Genomic DNA, 20,130 nt, shown 5'->3' with positions numbered 1-20,130 from the left:
TTTCTTACGTGAATTGGGTAAACATTTTAACCTTTAGATATCACCATGAAAATTACTGAGTTGATTACTTACATCAAGACAAACAAAAAATGTATTAACAAAAAAGTTTTTTTAAATTGTTTGTTAACATGGACAAACAGTGCACAATCTAATTACGTATGTGCTAATTTGCATAAATACCACAACAGGTCTAAACATTGGGTATAGCCAGGTGAAAATGTCTTGTTGAATCTTGTTGATGCATAACAATAAAATAATTGATGTTAACCCTCTGGGGACCAAGCTGTTTTCGGGGTCCTTGAGATGTTCTGACATGCCTTGACATTTGTGCGCATATTATGTATTCATTAGTTTGAATATAGCCAACATTGGAACATCTAACATCTTAGTCTATGAATTTATTTTTGACAAAAATAGTATTTTTTTTTGCAGTTTAATACGTTGCTTATACAAATACATTTTATTTCAACATATTCCAGTCGATTTTTACTCATCTCAGTAGGCTATAGCAAAGCAGTTTATTCTTTCACACACAGACGCGCAATTCATATTTAGGCTAAACAGTCTTTACAAATATGTCCCCTTCATTCATCTCACAGAAAGGCGAGTCATATTATAGAAATGCGATTCATCTTTTTGCGGTTTACATAGGCCTACACTAACGTTATTCCATAACGTTATTCCACACGTGAGAAAAGAAAACAGCCTACCTCACTCCTCAGCGGAATCTGCTCCTCATTTCAGGAGATATTGCTCCTCATCAGCACTGTTCTGAGGAATCTTTTCTCCATAAGGTAGGCTATAATGTCTCACTCGCGAGGAGTCGCAACGCGCTTTGTTTACAGCTGATGTGGGCGTTTCACAGCTCTGAAATAGTTCTCAGAATTTGCGTTTGAATAGCACGCGCTCTCCGGGGAGTGGTCACATTACTGTGAATTAGCTCGTAATGAGCTCGACAGGAGTCGCTCTCTTTTTATACAGATTACAGAATATTTGTTTTTTATATAAATGACTTCATTTAAAAGATGCGATCCCAAGCTTTATGCCCGTGGGTCTGTTTGCCTGTTTGACTGAATTTTCGCGGAGTTATAGATCATTTTCGAACGCGTTTCAAATGGGAGTTTACTGACAGAGAGAAGGCAGAAATCGCATCATGTTAATTTTTCTTTATTTGTCAAAAAGCAAAACACTTTATTTTTATTGTGAGTATACAGAAAAAAAATAGAAACTGAACAGGATCGATTGATGTATTACACGAAAATGAAAGATCAAAATTAACAGAGCATTTAGTGTTTATTTTCATTGCTAAAAAAAAAAACGAGCAAAACGCGCGGGCGCGTTTGTGGTCCCCAGAGGGTTAAGGTCTGAATGGAACCCATTTAGGCTACCCATGAACATTAATACATAGAGGCAGGAAGAAGTACTTAAGAAACCAGCCTTTATTAATTTTTAAGAGATTGGGTTTGGGGCTGGGTCCATGGGACTGTTTCTGGGGGACGAGTCTGAGGGAAGAACAGGAGACAATGGTAAGGAGAATGCAGAAGACAAAAGGTAGGCAAAATAAAAAGTGAATCCCCAGAAACAGTCCCACGGACCCAGCCCCAAACCCCATCTCTAAAATAATAATTAATAAAGGCTGGTTTCTAAAGTAGGCCATTTCTTCCTGCCTCTATGTATTAATGCTCATGGGTAGCCTAAATGGGTTCCATTCAGATTCACAATTTCAAAAAATTTGTAATAAATTTTTTGTTTGTCTTGATGCAAGTAATCAACTCAGTAATTTTCATGGTGATATCTAAAGGTTAAACTTTTTACCCTATTCACGTGAGTAACAGAATGAATAGGCTATATTTGGGTCTTTTTCGAAACTTTCCCCTAATGGGATTCTTCTGGGCTTTTTTTTCCCTTACTCAGGACATATTGAGGATACAAAATCAGTTGAGTTTGCTTCTGTTGCAATTTGTTCAACCTTCTTTCATAAAATGACTGGACTATTAAACGTAGACTATAATTTGTATTATTTAAAATTACTTTTAACATTTAAAAACAGACGTTTTCAAATTCCAAAGCTTGTAGAAGGTTCCTATTGGCAATACTGACTTAGGCTACAGCTTACCTGGTAGCCTTGAGTAAATTAACTTGTCTCAGAAAATGATTCATAAAACATATAAATATCAGTTGAGCCTATGTTTACTTTCTTCACTGACACAGACGAAAATGAAAAGACTATCAGTCAAAGTTCAGCTTTAGGAGGGGAAGAATTAGGGCAGAAGGAGACTGAGAGAAAAAGAAAGATGCGGAGAGAGCAGGTATTGACAAATAATCTAATGACGAAGTTTTAAAGCTATTTCTTATCAAATTTTTTTTTGGCCTTCAAAAGCCCTAAATTGCACATATGTTGGTCAGAGAAATCCAAAATCCAAATTTTATAGTCATCATATCAGTGTAGATGTAGATGGACCAAAATAAAAACATTCAAATAAATATTAAATAAGTATTGTGATACTTGGTGCCACAGTGACAATCTTGTCCCAAAAAGTATTGCTATACCACAATACTCAATATGTTGTCCCACGGTGAGTCATTATTCCCTGTTGCACCTACACAAAATTTGAGGGTTCCCCCACCTTAAAATCCCACTTTAACCACTGCATGCACGTATGTATGTATGTAGGCCTGCTGGCAAACTCGCCCAGAGTCACTCAAGGTTACGTTCTCAGATTGACAGAGCCACGAACACACGACAGCATGTGACGTATATTGTTACACTTTACCACCCAGCTTGACTGACACTCACCTGTCTCTGCACGTATACTTTACCCCTGAGGACATACCCTCGATCAGACACACACACTCACTCTTCGGCTCTCCAGTCTCTTGGATATTTTGTCTCGTAGTCCTCTAACCCTTTGACCTGTTGCTCTTGCAGACTGCGGGCTGAACGTGCACAAACAGTGCTCCAAACTAGTGCCCAGCGACTGTCAGCCGGACCTGCGCAGGATCAAGAAGGTCTTCAGTTGTGATCTCACCACGCTGGTCAAAGCCCACAACACGCCACGGCCGATGGTTCTGGACATGTGCATCAAAGAGATCGAGCACAGAGGTACTGATCGCTTCTAAAATGGAGTGCTATAAATAATCAGAACATTTTAATATGGAGATCCCAGGCTCAAACCTTCTTTGTGGCCTTCAGCAAGACAATTAATCACTGTCTCCCTGTCATATTAAAATGTGTAAAAAGAAGAATCCTTAGTTGCCTAACTTAAAACAACAGGAAGATATGCTAACATTCTTCACATTATGATGCTCTGAACCTTACTGGTTGACGCCTATCATTAAAGAGAGCATTCTTTAAGTTCTCAAAATGTATTTATTTGAGAGAAAAACAACAATGAATGTTGCAACGAAAGTGATCCGTTTTTAAAATTGTAAAATTTTAGTTTTAATCCAATACAGAGTGTGTGTGTCTCTCGATCAGGTATAACATTATGACCACTGACAGGTGAGGTGAATACGGCAGCAAGTGAACATTTTGTCATCAAAGTTGATGTGTTACAAGCAGGAAAAATGGGTCAGAGCATCTCCAAAACTGCAGCTCTTGTGGGCTGTTCCCGGTCTGCAGTGGTCAGTATCTATCAAAAGGATCTATAAAGATCCAAATGATAATTCTCCATGTGGATGTTGCATATTGAGTTCTACATAAAACACAAACACATTTCCACCTCTGAGGTTATCCCATTCCATCTGTAACTTATCCACATTATTCCTACGCCCCATGACGCTTTGCGCGAATTATGGGTGTAACTTCCTTTAAGCTGTAAACAATCAGTGAAAGACTAGCTCTATGAACGCAATACGTTAAAAAAGTGTCACAATGAGATGACATTAATCTACTGGAGAATTATCATTTTAATGATTAACTAAATGCTGTGAAAATCATCTGCTAATGTCTTATATAGATATACATACATGTGAATAACTAAGTTGCAGATGCACAGTCAACTTGCTCTCGAGTGTCACAGACCAGATTTGACCTTTCCAATGTTGAGAGCGGCATACATTATCATATATATATATATATATATATATATATATATATATATATATATATATATATATATATATATGATAAATAATTATATAGCTGCTTTTAGATTCAATGAAGACGCTACCTCCTCATATTTGGGGATCATTGGCATCAAAAGTTTGCAAATCACTGTTTAAACGAATCCACAAATGACTAATCAGAATGTATATGCAAATAGAGTACCATCATTTTTGGCACAAATGGGAAAATTTTTTGCATCTTCTGAACAATTATTATATCATTATCAGAGGATACACTCTTAAAAATAAAGGTTCCAAAAGAGGGTTTCTGCATTGATGCCATAGAAGAAACATTTTTGGGCTCCCCAAAGAACCTTTCAGTGAATAACCATGAAGATTTTAATCTTTTGAACATTTTGTGCAATGGAAAGGTTTTATGGATGTTAAAGTTTTTTTGTGGAACTATATATGACAATGAAAAACCTTTACTTTTAAGAATGTATCATCTAGCTTGCTTGTGGTTAACAAAAATATTGAGAAAATAAAAATAGAAGAGACTTTTCAATTCTAGTCCAGTGAGTAAAGGACTTTATAACTGTTCCACATATAAATTTCCAGAATAAGTGAGTGAGGGATGACGTTCCTGTACACAAGGTGAATCGATAATCGATATACTGGGCAATATGCAGAAAATTCCGTTTATTGAAGAAATTATCGACAGATTAATTGATAATCCGATTAGTTGTTGGTTGCAGCCCTAGTTTGATCAATACTAGTTTACACGTCCGCCTCCAAATCCACTGTCTGGATAGTTCAAGTAAATAGGTGTTGCTTCTGCTTCTTTCAGGTTTGAAATCAGAGGGTCTGTACAGAGTGTCAGGCTTCACAGACCACATAGAAGATGTCCGGCTGGCCTTCGATAGAGGTGTGTAGCAGAATAACTCTTCTACCTTTAGATTATGTGTGCAATAAACCTTATGTGTATTATAGGTGTTGAACAAATATTTGGTCTCTTTACATTTTCTCACATGCTTGGATGAACTCACAAACATTTACTGTATTTACTGTCACTGTAATTCTATCAACATTCAGCCTGGATGGAAAAGCCCAGGCTTTTTCCAGTCAAAACATAGTGAATCATCTGTTATTCATAACAGATAACTAATTCTCCTCCGTAGATGGTGAGAAGGCGGACATCAGTGCCAATACCTACTCGGACATCAATATAATCGCTGGAGCTCTGAAGCTTTATTTGCGAGATCTGCCCATTCCAGTTATCACATATGACGTCTACTCCAAATTCATTCAGGCAGCCAGTAAGAGACTTCAGAACACTTTCACTGACATTGAACCAGGAACTCTCTCTTCTAATCTGTGATTTGATTATCCTTAATAATGTTTTTTTCCCCCTTTTTTTACTTTGATTTTACCGTTAAATTCTCTTGGATTCTGATATGGCATTAAATAAGGAAATAACTTATGACAATGAATGAATGAATAAACAAATATATAAATTAATAAAAAATATTTAAATAAATCAATCAATCTTTTATTCAGTGGGGTCCAATATTATTTGAAAATATACAGTACCGTATACCACTACGAAATATACACTAACATTTGGGGATAGTAAGTTGTTGTTGTTGTTTATTAATACTTTTATTCAGCAAGGGCACATTAATTTGATCAAAAGTGACATTAAAACATTTATAATATTACAAAAGATTTCTTAGAACTTTCTATTCATCAAAGAATCCTGAAAAAAATGTATGACCGTTAACAAAAATATTAAAACTGTTTTCAACAGTGATGATAATAATAAGAAATGAAGAAATGTTCTGCAAATCATCATATTAGAATGATTTCTGAAGGATCATGTGACATTGAAGACTAGAGTACCGGTAATGATGATGAAAATTCAACTTTTTCTTCACAGAAAAAAAAAGGGCATAAATAATTCAAAATATGACTATTTTTTACCATATTTTGATCAAATAACTGCAGCCTTGGTAAGCATTAGATACTTAAAAATTAAAAATCCCAATCTTTTGAATGGTAGTGTTATTTCTAATTGGAAAAAAATATGAAAAAATATGTCAAAAATACAAAAAAATAATGTATGTTCTAGTGTTCTCAGTGTTCTCAGATTTTGGACCAAATTATATGTTTAAAAACCAGTAAAGTATGTGGACTAGTGGCAGTTTTTAGCATAATTCTGAACAGTATTTTTCAAAACTTTTTTTTTTTTTTTTTTTTTTTTTTTTTCAGAAATAACAGACCCTGACTCCAGACTCGAGGCAGTTCATGATGGTCTCCTCCAACTTCCTCCAGCCCACTATGAGGCCCTGCGGTACCTGATGACACACCTGAAGAGGTAAAACCACAAATGTATTGAATTTCCAGACACATTTACTACTCCCTTAGGTTCCGGTCCCATAGTTTATTTCGTGACTCCACATTGAGCCGGTGGGTGTTCAGGTTTTTGTTGCATTTAAGCATTTTACCTACAGCTTTATAGAGTGAGTTTACTTCCTGTCACCCTGCAATATAAAACCTCAAAGAATGATTAGGAGGAAACCGGAAACCCAATACGGCACCTTAGCTCGGTGCACTTCAGGAAACCTTTAAAATGATCCTCAAGGAAAGCTTGTCAAGCCAGCTTTGCCGCATTTCCCTAACCATGGAAATTATATCACTTACTTACCTGTGTTTATTACCAAAATGATATTGTCTGAGGTGTTTTTTCCACGTCTTTTCTCTGTTTATCAGGGTCACCATGTACGAGAAGGACAATTACATGAACTCAGAGAACCTAGGAATTGTTTTCGGGCCGACGCTCATGAGGCCCCCGGACCAGAACACGCTCGCCACTCTCAACGATATGAGATACCAGAAACTGATTGTTCAGCTCCTGATAGAGCATGAAGACATCTTGTTTTAAAAATGAAGACATCTTTTAAAGACTTTAAAGAGCTTGTACATTTGAAAAAGCGGCCTGCCACACATTTCAAAGATATTATGTTTTCTCATCAGATTTTGCATACGAAATTTGGAAGTAATTGCACATTTCAATCAATGTGTTTCAAACCCCCAAACTATGGAAGTTTTAAAAACTAAAAAAGGCAATTGCGAATTTTATCTCAAAATTCTGACTTTTGTCCTTTTTTTTTCGGACTTTTGCAACGTCGATTGTTCCAGTCAATTCTGATATTTTTTTCTCACAATTCCGAGTTTATATCTCACAATTGTCAGAATTGTAAGTTATAAAGTCGAATTGTGAGACAAACTTGCAGTTCTGTGAAAAATAGAATTGCGATATAAATTTGAAATTGTAAAAAAAAAAAAAAAAAAAAAAAAAAGTCAGAATTGTGAGATTAAAAAGTCACAATGACTTTTTTTAAATTGCAGGTTTATATCTCAAATCTGAATTTACAAACTCGGAATTGCGAGAAATAAAGTCAGAATTGCAAGGTATAATCTTGCAATTATAAAAAGTAATTGTGGCTTTTTATCTTACAATTCTGACTTTTTTCTCACAATTGCGAGTTTATATCTCACTATAACTAAACTAACAAATTGTGAGTAAATCTGAATTGCGAAACAAACTCACCATTCTAAAAGTAAAAAGTCAGAATTGTGAGATAAATTTGCAATTAAAAAAGGTAATTATAAAACGTTTTATAAAAAGTCGCATTTACCTTTTTTATTTTATTCACACAAATGCTGTTAAGCATGGAGTAACATTGTGTATTCATGCTTAATACAGTTTGAATTATTATTGAAGGGCGTTTTGTTTAAATCAAATTATAGTACCTTTTTTTTCTCTGATGCCAAACCTTGCATTGACCTTGATGCTCTTCATGACGGATGAATCTATGGTCAATTAGCATTGTGAAACTAACAAATTGTCAAATATGAATTTAAAAAATATATATATATATATACATGTATATATTTTTGGGTCATGTGGTTGGTAAATGTATATGTACTATAATGGCAAGACAATTGAGATCATGTGTAAAGCACTTTTTAATTTTACATGGAGTGTAAATAGTTATTTTTTTGTTCATCCAGTGTTAATAATTCTGTGTTTAACCCATGCCTTTGAAATTGTTTTGTTTACCCTGACAACAATAGAGTGATTATTCTGTGACTGAAAAAAAAAACTGTTCTTAGAGCATTTCTTTAGTGCTTGTTCCTTCCTCATTGAACTTGATCCCATTTCAAGAACAAAATTGTTTGTATTGTATTCATCTTAGTCTCCTGAGGCGACATCATTTATTCGGAAAAAAAAATGTTGATAAACGGTACAGTCACCTTGGTTTGACTTCCTTCAACTTGTTTATTTGATATAAGACCTTTCTACAATTTGTTTTTTGAAGATATTTTCTGTGAAGAATGATTGTAATTATGATTGTAATTTATCAAATGCTGATTTATTAAATTATGTAAATCTGGTTACTTTTAAATCTGTGAAGACCTTGATTCTGGACTTCAAAATGAAGTGGCAGTCGAAATGAACTTCTGAAAGTAGTTTTTGTGTCATTATTTGAAGCTGCAACACCTCACATTTGCAGTATGTGAAATATGTTGCTGTAATTAGTGCTCGGTCAGCTCTCTAGGCGTTGGTTTTCTCTAAGCTCGGCTTTCTTGTTCCAAATTCAGGGGTGTGAACGGCAGCATTGTTTTAGTATCAGACAGCTGAGACGGTATATGCCCCGAAGAGATTTCTTTTTTTTCTTTTTTTTACCAAATCACAGGTGAAGCGAGAACCTGAAACCAGCCTCCTGAAGGCAGCTGGAGGAGATCAACAGACCAATGGGAGAGATGAAGGAGGGTGTTTGAGACGCAGGTGAAGTATAAATGAATGAATTCATCACTTATTATAGTTTAGCTGTTGCTTCAGAGCTACATGATGTTGTGGGTTTGGATATAAACAAAAACAAAAAAGAGCCACAAGGTTGTTCTGCTGGATGTTTTCTTAAAAGAAACGAAAGACTTGACAGTCAGTCTCTGACTGACATTAACACACCGGCTGCTGAGGTGAGTGTTTCTGATATATATAATATAATGTGTATATATAACACTGTAAAAAAAAAGTTGCTGCCTTAAATTTTTAAGTAGCCTACAATCAACTTGGATGTTTAAGTCATTTCAACTTAAATTACATTAAACTGACTTTAGTTGAATCTTGAATAACTTATAACAGTTGGAAATTCATTAAAGTAAGAACATATGTTGTAATAACTTATCATATCATATTTTTTTAGGTATATAATTGTAATTGGTGTAGTTTTTGTTTTATAAACGTTAATAATGTGCATTTCAGTGTGAATTGAAGAATAAGACAGAATGGCAGACAGATACTCCTGGTGGAAAAACTTAACTGGAAGAAACAAGAACAATTTCAAAGAAACCCAACAGGAATTTGGAAATTCGGACAAGGCGTCAGCAAAACAAACTGGGAGCGAGAACAAAAGCAACAATCTGATCAGCGACGAGACTTACGACGACTCTCAGCTCGAGCCCTCCTTCAACGAAAACACGTGCCGCAGAAATTGGACAGTTTCACGGTCTGGCCGTTTCAAGGAGAAACGAAAAGTGCGGGTCACCATGCCCGAGAACAACTTTTATGACAAAAACATTGCTGTCGCGAAGTAGCACAGCTAACCAATTTACGCAACAACAAAAAATAACCTGTTTATAATGGAGCTGTTTACACTGCAAGCGCGCGAGGCGTCTTCTGCGATTTATGAATGGAATCTTCAGCCGTCCCTCTGTCGCAAGAGCGTTGTGATTTTGTCGCGTTGCGTCGTTCGCTTGCAGTGTAGAGAGGATGTAATGAAGAAATCCATACTTTGCTGGGGCCATTGATTTCAATTTCAGTGACTGACAATGACACCTGTTACATTCTGCTGCAGTAGTAGTCTAGGATTATTATATATTTTTTTACTGCTGGTTGAACGCTTCATGAATGGATGAATTAAGCCTACAAAAAGAAATAGGTTACATTTACTCTGTAGGCTCATGTATTTATTGTTGTTTTTTAGTTTGTTTGTTTTTTAGAGAAAAGTCTCTTAGCCTATTTATTTTAAAAAGGGGGATTTTAAAAGAAGTGTTTTAGGCTACCGTAAATGAAGGAAATGCAGAAGATATGATGTATAGGCTCGTTTTTTTTTTTTTTTTTTTTTTTTTTTACCCTGATAGGCTATGTAGTTTTTTTTCCCTGATTGTCGAGGGGAAATTCGGTTTGATCTACATTAGCCTATACATATTGCATGTTTGAGAAGTTAGGCTACCCTATCTAACCATTTTATTTTGGAAAAATGTTTCCTAAAAAAATATTTGGTAGAACAATATTTCAGAACTGATAATATTAATTTACATTACAATAGAAAAATAAATAACAATTGTATCAGGTGACCATACATGCATAGGCTAATATATTAAAATTTAGTTTTTATGTAATTTGTTTAAATATTAAGCTTGTTCAAATTTATATTTAGTAAAGAGTGAATATCAATATGTCAATTAAACAGATGGTTCTGTCCAAAGTGATTTGAGACAGAGCCATTGGAGCAAACTGGTTAGGTAAACATATTTAAACACGCACACTGTAAATAATGTAACAAAAGGTTTATGTAATTGTGTAATGCCATAGTAAAAGAATGGAATGTTGTTAAACGGCTCTGAGTAAATGTTGTATCCAAATTGTAATCCACACCACAATCTAGTCATCTGCATTATGAAGGTGTGTGATGATAACTATGCCACCTGTCAATGAAAGGCCACATAACTGCATTTTAACTACATGTCTCAGAGTTTTCTGTCCCTTTGTTCATTATTAAACACTAAAGTATGTTTTTATCTATGGTATGTATGTAAGAGCCATTGCAGATAATCACCAATCAAAAAAAAAAAAAAAAAAAAAAAAAAAAACACAACTTAATTTGATTGGCATGATCTCAAGTTGTTTGTATCATGACATGCTACTGTATAACAGGCAGGGTAAGAGAAGAGCTCCCTCTAGTGATGGTGTATAAAACTACAATGTCAACAGTGATGAGCAGCACAAAACTGATCATATTTTATACTTTATAAGAAATACTTACAGGCAACTCCTGACAAATTAACTTTCACATGTTCTAAATATTGTAAACAGTATGCATAATTTATTTGGCTCTGAAGTAACACACACACATGTACTACAAAATAAACAGCACTGAAATGTTCTGAAAGGTTCAATATTTCAGTGAACAGGCAATTTTGGGAAGAAAAAAAAAATTCTCTTTGAGCAGAATTCAATTTTCATCTTGCCATTAAAAAGACTAAAATCTTCAAACACTACAAACAGCTCAAACAAACCTTATACCACCTGAGTGTATATATATATATATAAAAAAGAACATTTATTTACACACATGACCTGTAGATAACAGAAAACCTGTTTATATCTACCGTAACATTATGTGAAATGATAATGACACGCTGCAAATCTCTGAAGGTAAATATTGGAATCTTTTCAAGGTAAACATTGCTGTGGTTTTGCAGGAGTGTGTATTTATAGTTCATCATGTTTATAAGTGAACTCCCGGGATGATATATATCCATCTTTGTCTTCATCTTCTTTTTGGAAGATGTCCTCAACCATCACTTCATGATGGGTGTCATTGGGGGCGTATCCATGTCTTTCAAACTCTTTGCGCAAGTACTCTTTGACCTGAAATAGAAAGGAATAACACAAATAACTCCCTGAAATAAATTACTATGCTGAAACCCATGAAACAGCTGCTTTTTGACACACAGTTGTGAACAAACCTCTGATCTGGAAAGCTTCCAGTCATCATTGAGGTCCATTTCCTGAAAGGACTCATGTGACCTTGGCCCATTTCGGATCTCCATGATCTCGATGTCAAAGATCAGACTGCTCTCCGGAGGGATTTTACCTGAGTACAGTGCATAACCATTGGCAAGATAATGTAAGTTCTTTTTGTATGGGGTGTTTTAGATCACCCTCAAATAAAAATGATGTCATCATTTATTTTTCATACTATAGAAGTCAATGGGGGCCATCAACTATTTGGTATACAGGTTTAATACATCTTGAGGGTGAGTAAATGATGAGAGAATTTTCATTTTTTGGGTGAACTATTCCTTCAATGCAACGTTAATGACAAGTTCAATATCAGAAGGTGTAGGAAGCCAAAGTTCCTCAAATAATGCTTTATGAATATGCGTCTTGCTGGCAAACCTTTGCCTTCTTTGCCATATGCAAGAGCTGGAGGGATAGTCAGCTTCCTCTTCTCCCCCGCACACATGCCTTGAAGACCCTTGTCCCAACCCTTTATCACCTCACGGATCCCCAATGTGAACCAGACAGGGTTTTTGTCTCCATGATGACGGCTGCCGATTACAAGACATGTGCAAAACTCTGTTAAACTCTAGAGACATGCATACTTGACATGCTTGAGCTGGCAGCTGTGTTTTGGAACATGATAGGTGGTTTCTATTTGGTCTAAGTTGATCCAAACTAGACCATCTTGGACCATCTTGGTCCATCTTCGTCCAACACACCAGATAACAGCTAAAGGTGGTCAAACTGTTTTTGGACCATGGTATACCATATACCATGCTAATGCTCACCTTATATCAGAAACGAACTAACATGTTCCAAAATATGGCTGTTTAAGCTTAAATGTTGTGTATTCAACAGCTACAAACACATGTGGACAGTTAACTGATGAATTCTCAGAGCAAAAGAGCAGGCTTAGGTTAACACAGTCTGTTCTTGCAGTGTGCAGTCTATTTAAAGTTTATGAACATGCAGTAGATGGTTCATTAGATGTCACCTGGAATGAAACATTGTGCCATTACTCTCCAGAAAGCCATCGTAGTGCACCAGAAGAATATCCCCGTATTTGGATTTACGATGGCAAAGGAAAGGTTTGTATAGAACTTCTATCTTCACCTCTGGTTCCGGAAGTTTTGCTCCATGCACGTAAAAGAAGAATGCAGAAAAAATGCATGTCCACAATTCTGGAATCATTTTAATATCAAGAACAGTTTAACAACCTCTAACTGTTAAGCTGATGTTTCATACACAACAAAGCATGAAAAGCTTCACAAAGTACAAGTTGTGCAGCCGCGACTACGTGGCAAGCAAAGTTTCTGCAGGGGTCTTTCCCAAAAACTAGCGATGTTGGTCCGATTCGTTAACGAATCGTTCTTTTGAGTCGACTCTCTTCAATGAATTGTTCGAACCTGTTCACAAACCTGTCTAAATAATTCCGAGCAATTCAGTACCGAGTGAGAAGTGTCCACAGTGAAATCTAGTTAATAGTAGAAATGTTAATGGCTGATTGTATGACTTATTAAAATATATGAAACTTACTGAAATTTTAAACTAGCCAAGTGATCATGAATTTTAGTATTATGAGAATATGGTCAAAAGTTTGGAAACATTATTATTTTTAAAGTTTTTGAAAGAAGTCTCTTATGCTCCTTAAAATAATGGTTTTCTTTTTTCAATATACTTTAAAATAGAATTACTTTCTGTGATGCAAAGCTGAAATTTCATCATCCATTACTCCAATCTTCAGTGTGACATGATCCTTCAGAAATCATTCTAATATGCGGATTTATTATCATTGTTGAAAACTGTTGTGATGCTTAATATATACATTTTTTATAACCTGTGATAGGCCTACTTTTTTTTAGCCTTTATTTAAAATATAAATCTTTTGTAACAATATACACTCATTCAACAGTTTGGGGTCAGTAATTTTTGTCTTTCATTTTTTAAAATAAATTAATACTTTTATTCAGCAATGTGTTAAATTGATATTGAGAATGATTTCTATTGTTAGAAAAGATTTCTATTTTGACTGAGTAACATTTAACATTTTATTGATAATAAATCAGTATATTAGAATGAGAATGTAATATGCCACGTTTAGATGTCATAACGCAATGGCGTAAAAGACTCGTTGAGTATGATCTTTTAAAACGACCTGTTCAAAAGAACCGACTCGAAGAAATAAGACGGACTTCAAATCACACTCCCATATCCCAATGTAAACGTTACCACCCTAAGAATAAACCCTGTATTATTATTGGTCAGATTCTTTTGAAGACACGCCTTAACAACCAATATTCAATTTTCATTGGACGTCAAACACATAGCCCCAGTACAACAACGCCCACATTGCTCGTACTGTATCCAATCAGAGATGCGCTAAGAGAAAATCCCACAGACGTCAGGCGCGTGGGCCGATCCTTCTATGATCACATGGATTTGTACTCTCGAAGCATTTACGAAAATCATTTGCGTAATCTCAACTCCCAGCAGTAACTTTGCGTCTTTTACGTACGATTGTCGTAGGTAAGAATTATCTCGAGTTTCTCAAAGCGGCTGTGTTGGGCTCAGTCTTGCCACGACTAAGTAATGAATTGTCAAGAGAATGTCTACCATGGAGGGAGTTCTCTATAAATGGACCAACTATATTAGTGGTATGTATGCTGCGTCAGTTAAAAGTTATGTGTTATAGAAATAAGGGAAGTCTGTAAAGCAATTAGCCTGTTTGCTAGCTTTAGTAGTGTATAAATGAAGTTAAGCCATCATCCTCTTTAACTCTCTGTGTGTCGATACTTTATCCAACCACATACATTTCATCTGCTAAAAAAAAACATTCGCAGAGAAGTTCCTAATATTATGTATTGGAATGTGTTTTGTTCATTTTTGACAAGGGGTTGTTAAAAGCCTCTTGACTGGAAAAACAAGTCAAGCCATTATTGTTCATGTATCTTAAACGTCATCCAGATACATTGTTACATGCGTCAGCTTAAAATGTCATTGTGGCTCCTTTGTGTCTTTTGAAGGTTGGCAGCCCCGTTGGTTTGTTCTTCAAGGAGGCACTCTTTCCTACTATGACTCTCAAGAAGATGCATGGAAAGGATGCAAGGGCAGCATCAAAATATCTGTGTGTGAAATACAGGGTAAGGGAAAATTTATGCCTAACCTGAGCAGGAAACCTAATAATGGTTACATCACAAGCATCTATTCTTCATATGCTTCAGGATGTCATGATACACTTACACAATGTTCTAGAACTTTTATGGCCCAGGGGTTGATTTTCATTCAAACAGATTTCAGCTGTTATTTTTGAATTTCACATTACTGTCTTGGAAACTTTATATACCATCAGAACTTATTTTTTCTACTTTTCAAATTATGGTTTTATGATTTTACACTTTTCTAAGACCCAGACTATCAAACCCAGCTATAAAAAATCATTGTAAAAGTATGAATTATTACATGGTTATAACTGTAAAGTAAACACAACTTATTTTGATATTTATTGTGTGAAAAATGATGTATTATTATTGCCACTGCTACATCAAACAATTTTTCATGGTAAAACAGTAAAGAGCTTGAGATAAAATATGAGACATGATCAGAATTTATTCATTTGTAACCTGTAATTTCATCAAAAAGGTGAAAATATTATTTAATTGTATTTAGGATAGCTACATGAAATGCTAGATATGAAGTTAGATATGTGTCAGCTATTTTATTCGAAAAATGTCCACAAAAAAATCCACTGCCATCATTTCCACCATAGAATGCTATTAAGCGTAATACTTCATTTGAGATGTGGTGTAAATGACACTGTGGTTGAAATCATTATTGCTTTTCTAAATCAAATAAGGGGGGAAAGTTTGTGATTAATGTGTGTTCACTGTTGAACATATTAGACTAATGAAACAAACTATTAAGAGTGTGTGAAGAGACATTATTTTTGACAGTCCACAGGCCCCAAAATGTCTGTAGTTGAAGAAACACCCAAGTACTGTATTACAACTATTGTGAACGATCTTACAGAAGGTATACTTTGCTAATCCATCTTCTTTGTCCTCCCTCTGCCCATTGTAGTTCACCCATCGGATTTCACAAGGGTTGATCTGATCATTCCAGGAGAACAGTACTTTTATCTCAGGGCAATTAATGCAGCAGAGAGGCAGAAATGGCTTGTGGCGTTAGGGACTGCAAAAGCCTGTCTTACAGACAACCGAACCAAGAGAGAGAAGGGTGAGTGTTGTATTTCTGTTGAAGTAGACAAGATATTCTCTGTAGGTCATCTGGCTTTTCTTTTCGTGTTAGTATGACAGTGAAATAGGGCTGTTTTCGACTAAGATTTTCATAGTCGAATCTGATTCGTTAGATTTTGCCGTAGTCGACTGATAGTCGAACCTTTTTTTTTTTTTTTTTTTTTAGATAGCAGCTAGATTTTTTCCATTTCAAACAAAAGAGCTAAAAAAAAACTAAAAGAAAAACATGGTGTGTAACAAATACCTTTTATTCATTTAAAGCCAGGTGAACAAAACATATCACACATATATCATAACATTTCATAAACATGAGGAGCAATATGAGAGAGAAATTTGGTGATCGTTGTTTAGGTACATTAAACCACGTAAAGCTTTTTCACGCCCATGAGAACCGTGTGGAGTCAACCCACAACCGCTCCGCTGCCCTGCTGAAAATGTGAAGCAGAATCGCTTAATGTCAGATAACGTCCATAATAATTGGACTCTGGGTTCGATTTTTTGACCATTTTCAGTGGTTATGAGGAGCAATATGAGAGGGAAATTTGGTGATCGTTGTTTAGGTACATTAAACCACGTAAAGCTTTTTTCACGTTAGGACTTAGCCTATATATAAAGCCCATGAGAACCGTGTGGAGTCAACCCACAGCCGCTCCGCAGCCCTGCTGAAAATGTGAAGCAGATTTTTTAATACATTTTTATTTATTTACATTAGTAAGCTACAGGACACCGTCTTTCAAAACATGACCTGCGCAAAAGCGGAAAAAAAATGTTTTGTACCCAGCCCTTCTGAAAATGCGAATGCGTCTCTGTCCCCAGCACATTTCAAACCAAACTGACGCCCATGTAAATTCGACTACGAGGTTCATAGTCGAATCAGACCTCTCCGAATCGAATCGTCGAATCCTAGACTATTAGAAGTCAGCCCTACTGTGAAATATGATAAAGTAATTTAAAGGGTATTGTGTAGGGTGGTTTACATATTGTGTTGTGGTTTTTAGTCCGTGTCTATGGATTTTTAGCTCCTACAATATGACAAAATGAACTTATAAGGAGAATTGAATATTTATAGTCTTACACTTCCAGGAAAAAAATTATATTAAAAAAAATATTTTGTGTTCTGGCACCAACTTCCTGTTTCGACAGACAATGTGTCAATACAATATGTGATGGTTCCTCATTTTGCAATTCTTCAAAGAACTGTCTAGGAAGAAAGCAAGTGTCAACACTAGTCTCTTCTATTTTCTTAGAACTCCAGGAAAGCTCAGAGGCTCTGAAAACAAAAATGTCTGAGCTAAGGCTTTACTGTGACCTTCTCCTTCAGCAAGTGAACAAAATACAAGAAAGTCCTCTAGCGGAGATGACAGCTGATTCTGAGGAGGTAAGGGAGTGTTGTGTTGATTTTCAGTGTCGACCTTAACTGCCTTCTGCTTTACTATGCATGCTTCAAGGACATAATTGAGGAAACATGTATACCATTGAACAATTTACAAGCTCGTCAAACATCAATAATGCAGGGTTATAAGTTTTATCTTTTCATACCTTATAATTCTAAGGGTTTGTTCACACTTGTAGTTCGGTTCTTTTGGTCCGGACCAAAAAAGAAAATTATACATTTAGTCCTGGTTCGCTTAGCGGTCACACGGTCATTTTTAACACTGAACCTAACTTTTATGGGTCGCATGTCCTGCTTTTGGTTCGTTTGCATGTCTTTTGTCCGTGTTGCATTCATATTTCATTCGAACCGCACCAGAGTTTGTTTGGAAGTGGACAGAGACCCATCTTTTTAGCGTTCTCAGTCCACTTGTTTGGGTGCGCAGGGCACCAGGGTTCTGATGGCAGCCTTCACACTTATTCAAATGAACCGCACTAACGGAGTAATCGCACCAGGGTTTGTTTTAATCAAACCAAACCTGCCAAGTGTGAACGCACCCTAAATGTGTGTGCTTTGTCTTTATCACAAAACCAAGGGTCAAAAAGCTGCCCTGTACTGTTCAGACTGGTCAAGTGGCTCTGGAAATTCAGTTTTGGTATGTGTTGGTTTCAGGTAGGGGATGAGACAGGAAATCTAGTGAAGTCCACATGCACCACCTTCTTAAAGACCCTGGAGGAGTGTATGCAGATTGCTAGCCGAACCTTCAATCCAGAACTTCTGAGTCAGACCCCTCCAGGCTCTCCTCCTGTGGCTACCATCAAACCTCTGAAGGTACATTAAATACACTGTAATCACCAACTGGAAAATTCAAATGTTTGTACTGTTGTAATTCTAATTCAGTTTGTCAGAACCTAAAACATTTCTTATTTCCATAGATCAAAACTACTGATCCAAAAAATCAGCACCAAGGAGAAACGTGAGTTCAATAATGTTAATGGACTCTTGAGGGTCAGGTGTGCTTTTGTTTGTCTCTAAAATGTTGAAAATGTGTGTTGTGCAGACAAAGGGACTTAATAAACACCTCAGGAACATCAGCACATGAGAGTGGACCAGAAAATGAACCACCTCCATCTCCTCAAGAAAGCATACCTACAGGTTTGCCAAGCATCAAGCCAGTCGGATTCAGAACTGGTGCTACATTTTGACTTACCTCAACTCTAATTTCCTATCTTGTCTGTCTTGTTTGGTTTAGGAAGTGGTTTAATGGAGGACCAAGAGGAGCCCATGGAGCCTCATAATGGCTCTTCATCAAGCACACATGACCCTGAAGAACCTGTAGGAGAGAAGAAGGACAAACCACCAGAAGAAGCAGACCGTGCTCAAGAAAAACAACTGGAAGTCTCCCATAGCCCCACACAGAACAAAGAAGAAATGGTCACTGAAGAAATCCAGGCTGACCTGGAAGTGAACAAGCCTCAGTCTGAGAACACACAGGAAGAGGAAGATAAGGTGGACACATTCTTCAGTACCATGAGCCACAGGTATGAGGCGCCTCCGTTGCTGTGATCCTCTGAAGAAACGAGATGAATGCACTGCACACATTTACACAATTCAGAATCCAGTTTTGCTTTGTTAATGTAAAGTTATAGCTAACACTTCTCTTAGAATTTTGTTTTACAGAAATGTGCGATATGCAGAGTCAGCATTTCAGTGAAAATCTAGATTTTCTAGAAATCTCCATATAGTAACATTGTGTTCTAAGGAACCAGGTGCAATGCGATAAAGTGACGTTATCAATCATGTCTGTTTCATATTAAGGAATGTCCAGGTTAAGTGCAAGTTAAGAATCTGTTTTGTGAATGCTGTGAAATAACACAAAAAACAAGTTGGAGATATCCGACAGTATCATAAAAACAAACAAAAACAATGCACTAATAGTCTATGAGATAATTTGTAGAGTCTAGCCTGATTAGATTATGGTTTAAAAAAGGCACTTCCCACAAATAGGGTACACTTTGGTCTCCCATATTTTTTTTTACTGCAATAGAGGTACAAATCCCATTTTTTTCGCCACATCAGAACAACAAAACGAATTTTGACGACTGCAACGTAATGCGGAAACACTCAAAATGCCAGTATTAAATATAGCGAAGTTGTATTATTTCTGTTAAATAATTCCTGCAATTGTTTATTGTTAATGTCTTAATGCAAGAGTACTATGAAAATAAAACGCATACAATTTAATAAGCTAGCACATTACCTTCTAAATATATTAAAGTTTATTAACGCATTTTATATTGACTGTTACTTCTTGTATTGTGGTTTTGTATAACTTTATCTGAAAAAAAAAAATTGCAGCAATATTTAATCTCAAAGTAGCTAGCAGACTATTTTGTTTATTTATGAAGTTTAAAATAGGTATTTTAAAATAAGGCAATTATGAAATTTTGGTAACAGGGTTAAAACAACTCGTATAATATTTAGAATGACTTCCGGAATTTAACAGACAAGCACCTTCCTTGCTGGAAAAGAAAAGGTTTAAGACTGTAATTTGTACCCTGTTTGTGGAAAGTTCCAAAACAATGATCTAATTGTCTCACAGT

General features: G+C 35.9%; 3 protein-coding genes across 6 annotated transcripts in view; 2 read left to right on the top strand and 1 right to left on the bottom strand.

The window, feature by feature from the left end:
• The window catches only part of chn2 (chimerin 2), a 42,229-nt gene extending 34,849 nt beyond the window's left edge, over nucleotides 1-7,380 (top strand). For all 4 annotated transcript variants that reach the window (XM_084089082.1, XM_084089084.1, XM_084089083.1 and 1 more), the window contains 5 exons: nucleotides 2,930-3,103; nucleotides 4,895-4,972; nucleotides 5,226-5,363; nucleotides 6,316-6,421; nucleotides 6,817-7,380. In XM_084089082.1, coding sequence (XP_083945208.1) covers nucleotides 2,930-3,103; nucleotides 4,895-4,972; nucleotides 5,226-5,363; nucleotides 6,316-6,421; nucleotides 6,817-6,988 — 668 coding nt within the window. In that variant the 3' untranslated portion in view covers nucleotides 6,989-7,380. The remainder of the gene's footprint in view (nucleotides 1-2,929; nucleotides 3,104-4,894; nucleotides 4,973-5,225; nucleotides 5,364-6,315; nucleotides 6,422-6,816) is intronic.
• A 3,749-nt stretch (nucleotides 7,381-11,129) lies between these two features.
• fkbp14 (FKBP prolyl isomerase 14) lies at nucleotides 11,130-13,232 on the bottom strand. Its single transcript, XM_084089086.1, has 4 exons — nucleotides 12,897-13,232; nucleotides 12,299-12,450; nucleotides 11,866-11,993; nucleotides 11,130-11,767 (listed from the first exon to the last, which is right to left on the bottom strand). Exons 1-4 carry the CDS (start codon nucleotides 13,091-13,093, stop codon nucleotides 11,609-11,611), a joined length of 636 nt encoding a protein of 211 aa, XP_083945212.1. The 5' UTR covers nucleotides 13,094-13,232; the 3' UTR covers nucleotides 11,130-11,608.
• Nucleotides 13,233-14,360: 1,128 nt separating this feature from the next.
• Nucleotides 14,361-20,130, top strand: part of plekha8 (pleckstrin homology domain containing, family A (phosphoinositide binding specific) member 8) — an 11,976-nt gene continuing 6,206 nt past the window's right edge. Inside the window, exons 1-8 of the mRNA XM_084088812.1 lie at nucleotides 14,361-14,556; nucleotides 14,926-15,042; nucleotides 15,980-16,135; nucleotides 17,403-17,533; nucleotides 18,200-18,358; nucleotides 18,463-18,503; nucleotides 18,588-18,682; nucleotides 18,780-19,068. Coding sequence (XP_083944938.1) covers nucleotides 14,508-14,556; nucleotides 14,926-15,042; nucleotides 15,980-16,135; nucleotides 17,403-17,533; nucleotides 18,200-18,358; nucleotides 18,463-18,503; nucleotides 18,588-18,682; nucleotides 18,780-19,068 — 1,037 coding nt within the window. The 5' untranslated portion in view covers nucleotides 14,361-14,507. The remainder of the gene's footprint in view (nucleotides 14,557-14,925; nucleotides 15,043-15,979; nucleotides 16,136-17,402; nucleotides 17,534-18,199; nucleotides 18,359-18,462; nucleotides 18,504-18,587; nucleotides 18,683-18,779; nucleotides 19,069-20,130) is intronic.

This window comes from Abramis brama, assembly GCF_963993115.1.
Source record: "Abramis brama genome assembly, chromosome: 17".
NCBI lineage: Eukaryota > Metazoa > Chordata > Actinopteri > Cypriniformes > Leuciscidae > Abramis > Abramis brama.
The sequence above is the reverse complement of the archived record's forward strand: the minus strand, read 5'-3'. Positions and strand labels throughout refer to the sequence as shown.